General features: G+C 38.7%; 1 protein-coding gene across 1 annotated transcript in view; it reads right to left on the bottom strand.

Annotated features, from left to right (window-relative positions):
• The window catches only part of MYO16 (myosin XVI), a 583910-nt gene that overhangs the window by 290225 nt on the left and 274784 nt on the right, over positions 1-18901 (bottom strand). The window contains exon 16 of the mRNA XM_019039479.4: positions 8758-8905. Within this exon, the coding sequence (XP_018895024.4) occupies positions 8758-8905 (148 nt within the window). The remainder of the gene's footprint in view (positions 1-8757; positions 8906-18901) is intronic.

The raw sequence follows: 18901 nt of genomic DNA, 5'->3' as shown, positions 1-18901 counted from the left end.
GCTGGAGTGCAGTGGTGTGATCTTGGCTCACTGCAACCCCCACCTCCTCCCAGGTTCCCACGATTCTCTTGCCTCAGCCTCCCAAGTAGCTGGGACTACAGGCACCTGCCTCTAAGTCCGGCTAATTTTTGTATTTTTAGTAGAGATGGGGTTTCACCATGTTGGCCAGGTTGGTCTCGAACTCCGGACCTCTGGTGATCTGCCCGCCTCAGCCTCCCAAAGTGCTGCGATTACAGGCGTGAGCCACAGCATCCGACCAAGTTTCTAAACAACACAGCTGGCCATCACCTCCTCAAGGACAAACAGCATCAGCAGTCAGTGGCCAGGACTGCTGGAGATAGGCCCTCCCTCTCTGCTGAGAGATGGGCCACTGGGCACCATCTCTGGCCTCCTGCCTTGCCTGACCTTGAGCAGGCTGCTACTTAACCTCTAGGACTCAGTGTCCTCATTCATCAAATAGGGACAATATTAGTAACAGTCTCATAGAGTTATTAGAAGAATTAAGTGAGAATTAATTACTGAGTGTTGTGCCTGACACTCAAAATTTTAGTGAAGGTAGTTCCTTGTGCAATTTTATATGTATGTGCAGTTGTGTGCACATGTTTATTTATGTGTTTATTATGTGAATACACCATCTTATTGTGTATTCACAACAAGATGTTGTATTGGGTATATTTATATTTGGCTTAATGATGGTCTATTTTCATAATAAAAATCATAATTATGCTACTATCATCAAAAATATGAAAAAGAAAGGAGAAGGGTTAAGATGCTGATTTTAGCAAATAGTTCTCTTGCTGAAGCAGAGGCAGTTATATTTATCTGTGATGCAAATTCCTTTACTATATGGAATCATTTGAAAACCATTCACAAAAATAATTGAGAATCGAACAGGTTGAAGTTCAAACATCAACTCTGCCCCATGCTGGTTAGTTAACAAAGCAACCATAGTTCTCAGTCACTTCGTCTGCAACATGGGGAAATCAATTATAATCTTCCACAATTATCATGAGTAGACAAAGAGAAAATCTATGAGAAGTGCTCAATGACAGCTGTTATTAGCTTCAGAAGTATCACAAGGGTGACAACAAAACCAACAACAGCAGCCAAAACAATGTGTCATCACATAATAAATTTGACCATTTAAAAGTAATGTAGAAGTCTGAATTTTTGAGATATATTCAGACCACAAATATAGGGCCTCTGGCCAAAATTCTCTTATGCTAGCTATTTAATGACATTGTGGCTTAGGCAGATCATACTGCTGTCTTAACCTCATACAGTATTTTTTGAAAACATCCATACGAATCAAAGTCATGTGGAAATACATTGCAATATTCATCTATAGGCTTCATGCAATAGATCTACACTATTTATGGTCCTGTATGAGTAGCTGGAAATCAAGGTGATAAGTTTGGCCAGAGTCACTAATAGAGAGTGCTGAATAACTGGCACCCAGATTTACTGACACTTGCATTCTGACCTTCACCTGCCGGGCTGGGAGTCTTTCAGGTAGTTGGAGTGCCATGCAGGGGAAAGCACAAGGCCTCATGTTGCTCCTTGCTGATTAGTGCTCAGCTCTCCCTTCCCCTTCCTCCTGTTAAATAGCTCCCATCCCTACACAGGAGCCAAATGTATTTCTTCCTTCTGTCCTTAACTTAGGGGCCCGGGATGGGCCTAAGACCTGGGTTGAGCCACCAAGATGGCCTTTTGGCAGAGAGACGAGTTGCTCTTAAGTTAGGGGGCCTAGGGCAGCACGTGGTCACGTTCTGTTCTGTGTTAGAAAACACATACAAAGTAAAACTGATGTGTGTGTGTGCGTGCGTGCATGTGCCATGTGCATGAGTGTGACAGAGAGAAGCCGCATTTGAGTTCCTGCATCTCACATCCCTGTGGCAAACATAACCTCCGCTCTCTTCAGCTATGCCGTCATCTCAACACTCCCCCTTTTTCTTTTTCCTTTAAATGCGTTAGAGTTGGGAATCTAACACTACCAATCAAAAAGTTCCAATGAACAGAAATTTGAAACCAAACATACCTTAGTTTGAAATCCACCTCTGTCATTTACCAAATATTCCAGCTAAATATCCTTGAACAAGTGACATATCTGGCTTCTGATTTATTATATATAACATCAAGAACAGAAGGCAGGACAGAAGCCCCTGACCCAATTCCTCTCATTCTCATTTCAAAGTGAAATGTCCTTGCTAACTTACATAGGTAGTCTAACCACTCATATAATGGCTACACTGTCCACCTAGGGTAACAAAAGCTCTGTTAGTTCCAAAATTTTTATGATCTTCTAGATTAAAATAAAGACCTAGCATAGTTTGTTTTTATAGTCATTAGAGGTGGCAATCCCTAGAACGTCGTAAGTTAGTTTTGCTTAATTAAGCAATGCAAAATAAAGACAGACATGCAGACTTTGACTTTATGCTTTCTCTTTCATTTCCCTTAAAATCTCAGTGACACGAGGAGATAAGGACAGTATTGCCATTTTGTAGGCAGCATTGTTGTGGAGACAATTTAGGCATAAATTCAGCAGGCCCTGGATTCAGATCTTGGCTACTGGGTGACATCTCACCATACAGTACAGACACGGCCTCGCACCCTCTGCTTAGCTGCGGTTGAGGATTCAGCGAGTGAACAGAAACAAACACTTCAGAGAGTGCCTGGCACATGGGAAGTGCCCCATGAACTGTGCTGATCATGACTGTGACTGTCACTTAGGTTATTAATAATGGAGTCTGTGAGAATCTGGTGAAAGCACCTCCTGTCTTGAACTTTTGTCTTGGGAGCACCTTCAAGCTACTTACTAAGTAAATAGCTTATTATACCACATAATTATGAAGACTCACCTCCAAATAGTATTTAAGTTTTCCCTTACCTCTTTTTAAACATTATGTGACACTCTCAGATTAGGTTCACTGTTCATAATAAGCCCTTAGCAGAAACCAAACCTTCACGGGAGCTGCTTGCCGTGGCCTCCCCGTGACAGGTACGGCTCCCAGCAGGATCACAAGTTCAAGCGCGCGGTGACTCAGCTTTTCCTTTCATGGCCACATGGGTTAGAAACAGGTCACATGCTCTGAGTCAAACACTGCTTGTTTTCAACTTAGCATTCAAAATTTGACCTTTACTCACAAATGTTATCCTGCAGCACCACAATCATTTCCACCATTAATCAATACAAAAAGAGATTCAGAATAACTTTTTGGATTTAGGAACCTAGCTTTTCTGGGACTAAACCCATCTAAGCTATTTAAAGTATGCTGAAGATAAACAATGAATGACTATTTCTGGCTTTCATTAAATCTCAATTCCCAAAAGCAGAAATTACATTCGTTCCCCAAATGTAACGTTTGTATAATATACAAAGGGTAAGAAAAATTGAAATAGCCCTTGTAAAACAAACAGCTGGTGGTGAGGCGGTTAGGGGGAAGCAGTCAATATAGGAAGAACCATAAGTGAAAAAGAAACTTTTGGTAACAAGCATTTGTGTTTGTGTTTCTTCATTTTTCTGTTTTTATTTTAATTTCTTGGTTTGGATTTTTGTTTTGTTTTGTTTTTCTCGTCTGACTTTATGGAGAGCTCGCCATCTTGTGGAATTCCAGATCCGTGCAGTCTTACTGCCACAGCTCAAAATATAGAAACCTACAGACTTTTTTTCTTGTTGTTTTAATAATCTGTGGAGGAAGATGCTTATGCAAAGTGTTATAAATACTGTTTTCATGCAGCTAAGCCTTAGGAGGTGATGTCTATATCTGTATCACTTATATTCTAAAGTTAGGCACACGTCCTATCTGCTGTTTCTAGATATCACTCCTATGTTACAAACAGGAAAGTAGTTTTACATTCATTTTATGCTGAAATAAACCTCCATAAATTTTCATGTGATACTTTCAACATTTTTAGTTCTAAAAACAGAGTCAAAGCTAAAGAGCACTTTTGTAGCTTTAATGATAAAACCGAATTACAGGTCGGGCGCCGTAGTTCATGCTTGTGATCCCAGCACTTTGGGAGGCTGAAGCAGGTGGATCACTTGAGGTCAGGAGTTCAAGACCAGCCTGGCCAACATGGTGAAACCCCGTCCCTACTGAAAATACAAAAATCAGCCAGATGGGGTGTCGTGTACCTGTAATCCCAGCTATTCAGGAGGCTGAGACAGGAGAATCGCTTGAGCCAGGGAGGCAGAGGTTGCAGTGAGCTGAGATAGCACCACTGCACTCCAGCCTGGGCGACAGAGCAAATAAAAGAAAAAAAAGGGAATTACAGCAATGTTTTCTTCTCTCTGGAGGTCTAATCACATAAGATATGATAAGTATTGAATATGTCTTTAGCTCACAGTTACTGATGCATGTATATTTTATTTTGATTCATGTATCTAGTGAGTTGCTATGAACAAAGAAGAGAGAGAATGAATTTGAAGGAAGAAGGCTTGTAATTTTTGTAGTGTTTGCTTTAGGACTTAGTGTACTTCATCCAAATTCCACTAAAAGCTACACTGTGGAATAAGTGAGTGAGCAAAGAGATGCTGTGTTCATGTGGTCACATGTAGGCTGGTTTATTCTACATCATAGGAATAGCAATCTTATTTTGAAAAAAATCAGACAAGAAGATGTGACAATAATAATGCCATTCTTAATAATAGTAGATATACTACATATAATATAGTATATATAATATATATATTAACAATAGTAGATACACTAATTATTAACAATAGTAGATATAATTATCTACTTAATAATAGTAGATATACTACATATAATATAGTATATATAATACATATATTAACAATAGTAGATACACTAATTATTAACAATAGTAGATATAATTATCTACTTAATAATAGTAGATATACTACATATATGTAGAATCAGGCAGCCCCCAGAATCACAGCAGATTCAGAGAGACTCCAGGGATGCCTCATGGTCAGAACAAATTTATAGACAAAAAAAGGGAAGTGCCGTAAAGAAATCGGCAGTGAGGTATAGAAACAGCTGGATTGGTTACAGGTTGGTGTTTGCTTTATTTGAACAACTGAACACTCAGCAGTCTATCAGTGGTTGAAGTATGCCCGCTGGGATTGGCCAAGACTCAGCTATTGTTACAGGCACATACACCTAAATTGGGTTGTCAATCTTGTCTGCCTATTAAGCTAGGTTATAGTTCGTCCACAAGGACTCAAATACAGAAGCATGGAGTCCTCCTCCAGCCATATTTAGTTTGCTTTAACATATGGTATTGAGCATTTTACAAATAGCAATATCCTTTACCTATGAGTACCAATTTTAAGGAAGGGATTCAGAAGACCATCAGTTTGTGAAAGGTTAGAAAGCTCGCAAATTCAGGTTTACATTTCTAATTGTGAACAAGCCAAACAGTTTCCAAAACTATGGAACTTAATACTCATAATTACCAAATAAAGATTAGATACCAACCTAAATTTAAACATTAAACAAATATGAACTTCTCAAACCCAACTGACATTGCAAAAGTGAGAAGATCCACCAACATTGTAAATGTGAGAAGACCTGTATAACATAAACAACAAAAAATACTGTATACATACTATGTTACAACTTGAAAAACAGCTTGCTTTACTGTTAAAGTTTTCCTGTGAAATTGTCATTGTACAAATGCTCCAACTGATGTATTCATGAATCTGGAGGGTGGTGGGTGGTGAATATTTTCATGGAAAATGTTGTTTTGCACCCATTAGATATTTATGACACATTTTAATAAAATAACTGCTTTGTCCAAGAGAATTGAATTATTCACGATCTTCCTAAGTTCTTTCCTGTTGGAACTCCTCATGAAGTCACCCCTGACTGTTTGACTTTCTAAATAGCCTAAGTGACTCCAAACTCTTTTTTGCAAAGAGAAATGAATGTCAGAATTGAAGCTCAATACAGAAATCCTTGTTTTCTCCCACACACACACACACTTCAACAGACTCATCCAAACCACTGAGCAAGAAGTTAAATTGTTTATTTAAATTATAGGTTACATTATTCCTTTTTCTTCATCAGTGGCCATACGTCTGCAATGCCAAGCACATACCCACGTGCACACACACAGACACACAAATAGACACAGATGCACTCTAAGCTACGTGTCTGCTTGAGGCTTTGAGCTGTTGCTCGTTAGAAGGATTGGGAGCAGAGAAACCCAAAACTCTTCTCTTCCTCACAGGCTATCTCTCAACATGCAATCCCCAGAATCCAGTTAGGTGCTTCCCCCCAGGGTCAACATGTTCAATTAGCGATGTTCAAGGTAGAAAATCACAAAGTTAATCTCAGGTGGTGGGTTTTGTCAATACTGCTGTTGCATAAAAGGTATTCACTTGAGTACAAGCTTCTTCATGTCTCTGGCTTTGATTTCCTCCTTTATAATATGAAGGGATTTGATCTAAAATATTTCTAATGTCCTAGAAGCTTGGAATTTTTATATTTCTATCACTTTTTCCTGGGTTACCATACTTTAATATTAGCATTTTCTTCTAAACTTCTATTGTATTTTGGGAACAGAAAACCCTAAAACAGTCTTTCTTTGTAAATAAAACACAATTTTGATAAGGCCTTTTACACTTCTTGACTACTTTCTACCTACACAACATGACAAACCACATCCATAGCCCTGGATGTCTTCACTGAAATTTAATGATAGTAATTAGTAATGTGATTGTAAATTAGGCCAATTCATTCTCTTCCTCTGAGCCCACCTGCACCATCATCACCTCTCACAGCAGTGGCGGGACAAAGGTTGTCCTGTAATTTCTCCAAGCAGTTCTAGCAGTTCAGCTTCACATTGGCTCCATCACACTGGAAAGTCCCTCCTCTCTCCAGTACCCTCCTGACACTCCTGCATCTCCACCTTGCTGTCTTAAAACCAGCAGGACTGGTTCTCTGGCCACTCTTCTCCTCCCCAGCACCCTGGTTCCCTCCTAGCCTTGTCACGAGGTAAATGGCACAATGACACCATGTGTTGCTCAGGCCACAGCCAAAGGAATCATTCTTGATCTCTTTACCTCATATCCCTTGTTCAGTGCATCCTTCAATCCCAACCTTCCTACCTTCAGAGCATAACCTATGTTTTCTCATTCCTCATCGCCTGCACCACCATTACCATGAGTGCTATCACCACCTCCCCACGACCATACCAGGAATTTAGCTCTCTGCTTCCAGCTGGGAATACCATAGGGACATCTCCACAGATGCAAGTCACCTTCGAAGTGAAAACCAATTCTCTTGCATACTCAAAACCCCCAATCACTTCCAGACAACTCTGAAGGAAATCTAAATTTCTGACCGTGGCTGTTCTTTTCACGTTGTTCTATTACCCTCCCTCTTTCCCATACAACTCTAACCTGAGCTCCTGGCCTTCATGTTGTCCCTCAAACACTGAGTATGTTTCCTCAGGCCCCTTGTACACTTCCATCTCCCTTGGACACCACATCAGATCTGTGAATGGCCCTCTCTGGTGTCTCTACCACAGGTACTACCTGGTAGGAGGCTCTTGATTAATGTATCTAAAAGCAGGACACCCACCTGCTCCTCTGTTCCCCAACCCTGATTTATTTTTCATCATATCACCTCAACGATTACCAACCTGTTTATTAATATCTCCCCAAGCAGAATATAATGGCTTCAGATGGGGAAATAGCACAGCAAAGCAGAGAGAACTGGAGATATTTTTTTGCAGGCTTAAAGCAGCCTATGTGTGTACTCAAGAGGAGGGCTTGCTGGGGAAGTTGCCCCCCGCCAATTTGTTCTCTCAATAAGCACTTGGCCTTAACCACTGTCTTGACTACATGAAGGTGAGTGAAGCGACCCTTCTCTCTCTGCTTGTGTGTGTGTGTGTGTGTGTGTGTGTTTTCTCCTATAGCATCATTTTTCTCACAAAAGTTCTCCTAAAATTGTGCAAACTCACGCCGTTCCCCTAGATCTGATAATAAACACCCAATAAGCCATAAATCAGGTATCAGCAGGTATCTGAAGTCAATCCACATGTCCTCAGAGTCTAGTTCCCACCACCCCTCACCACTGAATTGAGTTTGGATCAGAATCCAATTCTCTCTTGTGCTCTTTTCCCACCAACTTCTCTTCAGAACAGGATTCATTTCCCATATTGTTTCTTGTTCTCATCCTAATGCAAATCTGGACCCATCCCTGTGGCAGAGACACACTAAACCAGGCAGTTAGCAGAAGTGCAAACATTGAGAAAACATTCTTCACTCACTGTCTGTACAGCCTGTCACTCCCATCATTCTCCTATGACCAAGGCATCCTAATTTTAACACAAGTGCTTTCTGCCTCCATTAAAGGAAATCAGCCCCTGAGGTTATGTGTGCTGTGCATCTTAATCCATGATGTACCTTCATCCAACACCAATGAATAATCATACTTACTCAAATAACATTGCCCATTATCTCAAAACTGGGCCATGGATTAGGAGTGCATAACTAATGTTATAGCCAAAATACTTAAAAGGAGTATAGGAGTTTATATATGCACAAGTTTTTTTCTGATCTGAAAACTAGTAAAATATAAGTTTGTTCACACACATACAACTTCACCCATTCAATAAACAGTTGGAACCTTGTTATGTGGATGGTTTCAACCTAACAGTATCCAACAGTTATCTTTTACTCACCATTTTGTCTCTGAAAAGTAAGAAGATAATTGAAGACTACCAAATTGCAATCACAATTTGAAGGCATAGCTTTTAGATACAAAATACTTAGTCACTCACCGGTGTGCACATAAATTATTAAGATGAAGTCCATATTTTTCTTCCGCAGATAACCCATCCATCAACAAGTAGAAAATGAGAAAATTGCTCTGGCCAAGAGGTTGTGAAACAAGTCTGGATTTCTCTAGCAAATATGTATAAATTCTGGCTGGTTGGGAAAAGAAAAGTGATTCTGTTAAATGGCAGTATTCATTTCATTTCCATAAATTAACACATATTAATTAATTACAAGAGATACAAGGACTGTTGAGTTCTCCCTTTCCCATCTATTTACATTTTATTTTATTGTCTTTTTGCATTAGCTAGGACTTTCAATACGATGCTGAAAAGACATGGTTTAAGGGGACATCCTTCCTTGTCCCATATCCAACAAAGAACTTGGTGCACAAATGTAATTTGAAGCAAGATTTGCTCTTGTCTGTAACAAAGGCTTTGAAATAAGCTTTGGAATTTTCCTCATTAATATCCCACTGTTTGAGAGTCCCGGCCATGTTGGTATGATGGATATTAACTAACACTGTTCAAAAAGTGCCCCACTAAAGGCACTGATAAGCATTCCCAGCAACTAGATCAGAATTATATATGGCTGCACTATGAAGGCCCAGGGAGACAGACCATGGTCCCTCACTGCCAGAAACACTGGAGGAAACCCACTGCAGCAAAGGAAAATGCAATTTGAATTCACACAGATATAGTTTAATACACAGAAAGTATTTGAGGATGAGGTAGATGAGGTGTCTATAAAGTAACACATGTCCAGTGTGAACAGTGTGTAGTCATCTTCTCCTTTTATTCTCACCATACATGTGCGGTAATAGGACTACTAGCTGATGTTTATTTAGTCCTCTGTTTTCAAAACTTTACAAAATAAAATAAAATATAACCCAATGCATAATAAATACAAGGTGTTGAAATTTATTTGATAGTAGTTGGTTAACAATGCCAAAAAGATGCAATATGGTAATCACAGCCTCAATTTTGCTTTACATATGAAGATCAGCAATTCAGAAGCTAGCGTTGGTCAAAATTATGACTATGTTCGGCATGCTGAAAATTTCATTGTTTCTGGAGCATTTAAAATATTAATATAGGTTTATTTTTATCATTATGAATAATCAGATTGTGTATTTCAATTATATTTTATTTATTTATTTATTTATTTATTTATTTATTTATTTATTTTTTATTTTTTGAGACACAGTCTCACTCTATTGCCCAGGCTGGAGTGCAGTGGCACGATCTTGGCTCACTGTAACCTCTGCCTCTCCGGTTCAAGTGATTCTCCTGCCTCAGCCTCCTGAGTAGCTGGGACCACAGGTGTGTGTCACCACACCGGCTAATTTTTGTATTTTTAGTAGAGACAGGCTTTTGCCATATTGGCCAGGCTGGTATTGAACTCCTAACCTCAAGTGATCTGCCCACCTCGGCCTCCCAAAGTGCCAGGATTACAGGGGTGAGCCACCACGCCAGACCTGCATTTCAATTTTAAATACAAATGTGAATTATTACAGTTTTCCTCCTTGAAGTAAGAATCCATTATCAATATTATTTGGGTGAGGGGTGTTAAAGAATGGCAGTTCTTAGAAAGGCAAATAAATGGTTATAATTATCTCATACATTTGAACTTTAAAAAAACTCATGTAATGAATTTGCTAAGAATTATTCTAAAGTCCAGCACTAAAAGCAAAAATGTGATGTCTCCCAATTTAATTGTCTACAGCAAATCTGTTCTAACAACTAGAACCACTATTTACAGTGCCTTCCAATGCATTTAGTAAGTGGTCAATTTAGCTAATCAGATATCATAGTTTTTAAAAATTTCAAAATTAATATCCCTTAGTAAGAAAAGTTGTCTAAAGAGACAACTTTGGGAAAAGTTGCCAGGAGTGCATAAATAAAAAGTCTTTCAAAATACCCCTTTCATTGGTGACAGTAAAGCCCAAAGGTGATGGTAAAATTAGAACGGGGGTGGTGTGGAGCCCTGAATTAGCAGTAAACCTCAGTGGATGAGCATGTGTGCTTGAATGTGTGTGCACAGGTCTCCATGAGAATCAATTAGGTGGCAATTTCAAGTTAATTTTTAAATATTTTTTTTCTTTTTTCCCCCTTAAATTCTTTGCTGAAAACATTTTCTGTTTAATATTAATAATATTCATCTTGAATTAATTTACTACTTAAGAGGATATTTTTTAAAAACCTAAAGACATTTTAAATGAAATTATCTTCCATTTTTTCCTAGCCTTTAGGCATGAAATATCAGATGAGAAGGGAGAATGAATAGTCATCTTGTTCTTGGAGAAATGGTTGGCTAACCCTCATCTACCCCAGCCAATATGCAAGCTCTGCTTGAAGCAGTATTCAAAACTAATCAAATTCCACATCATGGAGTCACTTCAATACATTTAATCTAAATTCAAAAACAGTGTAATTATTAATCAACCTGGTTAGCTCATCTCCAGCAGTGAATAAAATTGCTGTGGATTAGCGGAATTCTGATCAGCAGGGTTTCAAAATATGTATACGTCTTGAGTGAGCTTTTAGATGGAAGCAAACACAAGACAGCCCAAAATTCGAATTGCCGTGAAACTCTAATATTCTTTCAAATGGAGAAATGCAGACCTTTTTGTTGTGTCTGAAATGAAACGGTAAAAATGGAAGGAGTAGGATGGGCTTCTAAGTTAAAAAGGTTTCAGGACGCATTCATGTAAGTGTTCATACATAAAAAGAAACATTCTACTAACTGAGCTCCTGACTTCTCAAGACTTCTATGTTTTAAAAGCTCTTTTATGTCAGAAATACTTTTGACTAGAAACATGCTTATAATTCTCTACAAGTGTCCATATATTCACATATGCGTTCCAAAAAGTTTTGGTGTTGAAAAATATATATGTTTGCAGATTACATGTAACATAAAATGCAATAAAGTATTTCATAGGGCTATACAGCTTTTGTTCATTATATAAAAAATAAGTGATGGAAATAAACTTCCCTCTTTCAAGAAAGAAAAATTCCTGCCTTTGTTCTTCCCATTGACTTCCAGAAATTTCCAACACCCACTCTCACCATGTCTCACCCATCTAGTTATGGGTACATGACCACTTAGGGCCTGTTTCCAGAAAGTATTGTCATGCCTTCAATTAGCAAGCACCAAAAACATACTATCAACGAATTAGGATAGCCAAATATTTTCTCTTTCACAACTATGCATTTCTTTCCATCTCATTATTCATGATCAAGGTGGTCATCACTTTGGTGGTATAACCTAAGTGAAAGTGCCTCCCACAGGAGTCAAATGACGGATCCTACTCTGGAGTCTGATGCTGCCAATCCCTGCAGCCCTCTGGGCTTCATTTTTCCTATCTGTAATATGAAGAAGAAAAGACGCAAGGGTCCCAAGGCCCCTCCGGACTCCAAGAGGAAGGTGCTACCACTTAAAGCACCTACCGTGTACCACACACTATTCTAGTGTCCTTCTAACATTGCCTCATTTAAATTCTGTTGCAGGCCTTTTCACATTTAAGCCCAACTGTCTTGTCTCCTAAGCCCAGGCTGTTTGCAATAAAGGACGCTGCTCTTCACATAAGATCAACTAAAGCATTTCAAAACTTTTAAAAGAATGTCCTGCTAAGTATATAATTCTAAGACTAATTGATGATGGTAACAAAGATGATTATTCATCTGTTATTATGCCTCTAGTTTATTTAACATCAGGATTTGGGGGAAAAAACACAAAGCAAAGGCCTTAATATATTTTCCATTTCATTTGCAGTGATTTTAAGGTTTAAATTTCCTAAATAGAACACATAGCCTGGCTATATTTACGGGAAGATATTTTTTATTGTTAGTAAATTTCAATTTCAACTTAAATACCCTTGGATACCTTCAGGGCACAAACATCAAAAGGCAAGTATTCTCGACACTCCTCAGGGGGACTCTGGACATCCCTTCCTTTTGAGTTCCTCCCACTTATTTCTGGGAAAGGGAGAACCTAAGACTTGAAATAAAAGCGAAAGAAAAAGAAAACAGTGAGTGATTTAAAGAGCAATGTTAACATACTGAACATTCATGGGAACGCTAAGAGTTTGGGGTGATGGTTATCCCCCTTGGACAGAAGAAGAAAATGAGGCATGGAAGATCCACTGAGCTGCCCAAGGCCAGCGGGCACAAAGTAAATGAGCCAGGACTCAACCCCAGGCCTTGTGGCTCGTAAGGACTACAGAGGGAACTCAGAGCTTCGAGTCAAGCAAATATCTGCCTTTTGAGCTTGCCGAATGCTTGCTGATGGTGATGAATTTGGCCCTCTGCACATTCTGGGTGCAGTTAAAAGCATGGCCTTATGGACTCTCTATGTCTTCCAGTCCTTTACAAGTAAGCTCTTGAGGAAAGTGTAAGAAAAGAAAAGTAAGCTCTTGAGGAAAGTGTAAGAAAAGGAAACAGTATCATCAAAAGAAACCATCCCCTAACCCACAGTAGCCATATGAGACCATAAAATACTGTATTTCCTGGTGACCTTCTAAAAGTCCTTCAACCTGTTTTTGGTGAACAGAATTCTCTTCAATAATGAATATTCCAGAAGAGGAGATCATTTTCTTGTCTGAGAACTTATCTGGTCAATAGCTAAGATTTACCTTGGATAAACAGAATGACTCCATTTTGAATATCTAGCTGCTAAGTGAGATTTGGGACATGGCTGGTCCTATGCTCTTTTCACAATCCCCCTCAGCCAAATAAGATTCATGAAGATGCACCAAGGCCAGTGTTCTTGGCAACCCTTTATTAGCACTGGCTCCTTTGCAGAGGCAGCCCGATTAAACCATTAATAGCTCCATCATGATACTAGAAATAGTCAACTTCAAAAGTGGTTTATTTCCAATTACATGAAAAGCAGCTGAAAGGAACACAGGAGACCATGGAGTCTGGTCCCCTAATTTTATAACAGGGTAAAGAGAATCAGTGACATTCACCTATTCACCTGAGTTTACAAACCGATGGCCAACCTGCAGTTCGATCTAGAAGGCCCTTTTCCATGTGCCCAGCTACCTTGTATGAAGACGGTTTTACAACTTGATTTGTTGCTCCCAGAAAACAGGTGACTTGCGAGTAAATTAGAAAAAGAAAGAGCTAATTAAAAATCTTGCTATCACATATTTTTGAAGATCGAAAAAAATAAAGTGAGTATTTGATAAGAATGAAGACAGTATATTATTTTACTTTATCTGCGTATGTTTGGTGAGACAGTTTTGTGTACTATATAAAAAAATGTGTACACTCTAAAGTGAATGAAAACTTTATAGTTTTGTACCCTTAAAAGACAAGGAACGATCTTGTGCAGAAGAGAAAGAATTGTCATTCCCTTTCCAGGAACAGGCCCTAAGTGGTCAGGTATCCATAAGGAGATGGATGCAACAGGATGAGAGTGGGTGTTGGAAGTTTCTGGAAGTCAATGGGAAAGACAAGGGCAGGAACTTTTTTTCTTGAAGGAGAAGAAAGTTTATTTCCCCACTTTTTTTCATAATGAACAAAAACTGTATAGCCCTATAAAATACTTTATTGCATGTTATGTTACATATAATCTGTAAACACATATTTTCAGGACCAAAACTTTTTGGAAAACATACATGAATATGCCATTAATATCATAAACTGACTTGTATGTCACACAATGTAAACCTCTTTGCATGCTCAGATGAAAAATACAAATTTGTAGGGATTCAGGCAATGTATTAGCAAATTACCTCGAGTCTCAAATAAAAGGTACTGTATGGCTAAAACTAAGTCATTGTTGGCAAAGTTTTCCTTTTACTTATACAGTAACTTTTTATAAACTTGTCTGTGCGATGATAGTATGATGTTTTATAAGTCACTCAATCCTGAGGGAGAGTGGCACTTACACCAGTTAACCTAAATAATTATATTCTAAAATAAATAATCAGATCGGGGAAAATACTGGACTAGAAGCCAGACTAGAATGTTATTTATAAATTACATTTTCCCCCAAACAAGAAAGTCCTTACTTATCTACAGTTCATGTTTCATAAAGCTGAGCCTGGTATTTTTTATATTATGATCTGTGGTTACATTGCTGATGAAAGATTGACATTAAATTATAAAAGTGTAACTAATAGTAACAATGAAAGTAACAGCACCTATCAACCTTCAAATTAGTATGATGATACTCCCTGTCCAATAAAACGGTAACAACTATTTCCTAAATGCTGATAATTTAAAGAAAAACAATCCACCATAAAGTATAAACTCAATCTGTAATCAACACTTATTCAACCTGGTTTGAGATAGAGCAGCCTCACTCCAATTTGATTAACTATTTTAGTGAACATTTACAATTCAGAATGGTTTTACAGGGGACTGACTTAAATGACTCAGCTCTCTTTAAAATGTATGTTAAGTAGTTAAAGTTAATGTGTTTTTTAATTTTTCTTTCATAAGAGTCTTGGCAGCAGATGGAATTATTTAAAAGTATCACTAACGTATAACAAAAGTATTTACTGATAGCTTATTAAAGTGTTCAGTGCCTATTTTTTTGAGCAGTGATGATTTCATTCTTAAACTGAAAATCATTTTAAAGTAAAAATTCATACAATAGATCTCCGTTACTCTTTGTTGCAGGATGGATTTTACCCTACAAAAAATATATATACATATTGAAGTCTTCATCCTCAATACCTTGGAATGTAACCTTCTTTGGGAATAGCATCAATACAGAGATATAGTAGTCACCCCTTACCTTCAGTTGATACATTCTAAGATCCCCAGTGGACCCCTGAAACTGAGGATAGTACCAAACCCTGTATACATGATGTTTTTCCTATACATACACATCTATGATAAAATTTAATTTATAAATTAGGTACAGCAAGAAATTAACACAGCAACTAATAATGCAATAGAATAATTATAACAATATGCTGTTCGCAATTCCAGGGGTAGGAGATTGTTTCCTACCATGGATCTTAGCAACCTCAGCATATAATTTGTTTTCTTTCCTTATTAAGTTGAGAACTTTCACCTTTTCATTAAAAGGAAGCTGAGGCCATTATTAAGTAAAATAAGAGTTACTTGAACACAAGCCAGGAAACTGGCACCATCTGATAACTGAGAGAGCTTCTAAGTGATTAACAGGTGGGTAGCGGAGACATCGTGGATACACTGAACAAAGGGGTGATTCACTTTCCAGGCTGGATGGAGCCAGAGAGCAGGAGATTTCATCACGTTACTCAGAATAACATGCAATTGAAAACTTATGAACTGTTTATTTTGAGAATTTTCTATTTAAAATTTTTGGACCACAGTTGAACTCCGGTAACTGAAACCATAGAAAGCAAAACCTTAGTTTAGGGTGAAACTACTGTACTCAAGTTACAATAAGGTCATACTGGAGTAGGGTGTGTCCTAATCCAATGTGACCAGTGTCCTTTGGAGAAGAGAAGAGGCATAGGGAGAAGGTCATGAGTCAATAGAGGCAGAGACTGGAGCAATGCATCTCCAAGCCAAGGAACACTAAAGATCAGCAGCAACCATCTGAGCTAGGAATGGGCAGGGGAGGTCCCCCCAGAGAGGTCAAGAGCTCGTGCGTCTACAGACACCTGAATTCCAGACTTCTAACCTCCGGAACTGTGAGACAATTAATTTATGTTGATTCCAGCCACCACATTGGTGTTCATTTGCTACTGCAGCTTTTGAACACTGACATAATCTAGCACATTGTAATATCAACCCCGTTCAGTCTATGCTAACAGGCACAGGAGACAAGTACATGCTATTAAGCTACTCTGGGAGACACGGGAACATTAGATCCACAGCTAAAAGAGTGCTTTCATTTTCGGACTTAAACAATGTTGAGCACTAGGCAGCATCTGCAAAATTATCTGGTCCAGCTGGTGTCTGCCCCTTCCTCTTGCTTAGACACAGCCAGCGTTGGCATGAGAGAGTGCGTGGCAGACGTGAGGATGTTCCACGGCAGCTTCTGATGACTGAGTGAAGATGTTCCTTCTCGGAAACATCGACCTGCTCTTTATAGTACGCATAATATACCTTTGTACTCAACACCCTTTCCACGTGGTAAGGGATACTTGAACAAATTTGTCCTATTTCTCTTGAGTTATTTCTTTTTCAGTGTAAATATTTTTAGTTTTGTCAACCCTTTACTCCAAAAACATGACATTGGAACTTTCACTCTCCTGATAAACATTTTCTGAACATATTCCTTTTATTTCTCTTCTTAAAACCAGGAAACAACTGATTCCCAGTCTCACCCCTTCAGGGCACTGTGGGTCCTACCACGTTTATGATCTAGGTGGTAGACTTCTACGAATGCAATCTTAGCACTAGCTTTGTTACTTTGTTTTATAGCAGTTTATTACTCTTAAATAAAAACATAAAAAACGATCACCAAATCATTTGGCCAGAGTTTTAAAAGAACACAGCAGGAAGCTATGAAACAAACAAATATAAGTGATAAGAACTAAATTAAGGATGTTAATTAGGGGAACAAAATGAGTAGAAAGGCCATACGGAAAGCGGAGAAAGGTGGAGCATGCCTGTCATCGATGCCCTGATTGCCATTTCCATAAGAGAAAAATAAACCCTACCCAAGGCTGAAATTATATTGAATTTATGGTAACAGTTCCTTAATGATTCAGAGAACTTTTCTGGGCCTTGAACTATCAGGTGAAATTCACCCCCGATATTTCACGTAGGTTCTTTTCTATTTTCCCTAAGAGTTGGCTGGTCTGAGAAATAAAGGGACAGAGTACAAAAGAGAGAAAATTTAAAGCTGGGTGTCTGGGGGAGACATCACATGTCAGCAGGTTCTGTGATGCCCCCCGAGCCGTAAAACCAGCAAGTTTTTATTAGTGATTTTCAAAAGGGGAGGGAGTGTACAAATAGGATGTGGGTCACAGAGATCACATGCTTCACAAGGTAATAAAATATCACAAGGCAAATGGAGGCAGGGCGAGATCACAGGACCACAGGACTGGGGCGAAATTAAAATTGCTAATGAAGTTTTGGGCACACATTGTCATTGATAACATCTTATCAGGAAACAGGGTTTGAGAGCAGACAACCGGTCTGACCAAAATTTATTAGGCGGGAATTTCCTCATCCTAATAAGCCTGGGAGTGCTGTGGGAGATCGGGGCTTATTTCATCCCTCCGCTACAACCATAAAAGACAGCCATCCCCAAAGCGGCCATTTCAGAGGCCTCCCCTCAGGGACACATTCTCTTTCTCAGGGATGTTCCTTGCTGAGAAAAAGAATTCAGCGATATTTCTCCCATTTGCTTTTGAAAGAAGAGAAATATGGCTCCACCTGGCTCACTGGCAGTCAGAGTTTAAGGTTATCTCTCTTGTTCCCTGAACATTGCTGTTATCCTGTTCTTTTTTCAAGGTGCCCAGATTTCATATTGTTCAAACACACATGCTCTACAAACAATTTGTACAGTTAACGCAACCATCACAGGGTCCTGAGGCGACCTACATCCTCCTCGAAGATGTCGGGATTAAGAGGTTAAAGTAAAGACAGGCATAGGAAATCACAAGGGTATTGATTGGGGAAGTGATAAGTGTCCATGAAATCTTCACAATTTATGTTCAGAGACTGCAGTAAAGACAGGCGTAAGAAATTATAAAAGTATTAATTTGGGGAACTAATAAATGTCCATGAAATCTTCACAATTTATGTTCTTCCACCATGGCTTCAGCTGGTCCCTCCGTTCGGGGTCCCTGACTTCCTGCAACATTGAACTGCTCCAGGCCCATCATTATGAATATGCATCACCTCTGGGTCTCAATGCTGCCTGGACAAGCTGCCTGAGAGGTATATGTGGGGCTGATTATGCTAAAGATGTGAGGGACCAAGTGTTCATAGAGATTGTTGACTAACAGAAGGCTCAGTTAATCAGTGTTTACAACAAAGTTTTCTAGTTCTTTTTAATATGTGTACATAATTATTTTCTAAATCAACATTCCTAAAGAAAAGGACCCTCTAAACTCTATCCAGAAAAATTAAAAAGAGGAAAAAAAAGAAAAAAAATGTTAGTAATGGATGACACCTTCAGAAGCCAGTTATTTTCTCTCCCTCTTGCTAAAGGAAACATGAAATTGAGAAGAAAAAGTCATGCTGG

The sequence above is a fragment of the Gorilla gorilla genome, chromosome 14 (genome assembly GCF_029281585.2).
Source record: "Gorilla gorilla gorilla isolate KB3781 chromosome 14, NHGRI_mGorGor1-v2.1_pri, whole genome shotgun sequence".
In the NCBI taxonomy this organism is placed as follows: Eukaryota; Metazoa; Chordata; class Mammalia; order Primates; family Hominidae; genus Gorilla; species Gorilla gorilla.
The sequence above is the reverse complement of the archived record's forward strand: the minus strand, read 5'-3'. Positions and strand labels throughout refer to the sequence as shown.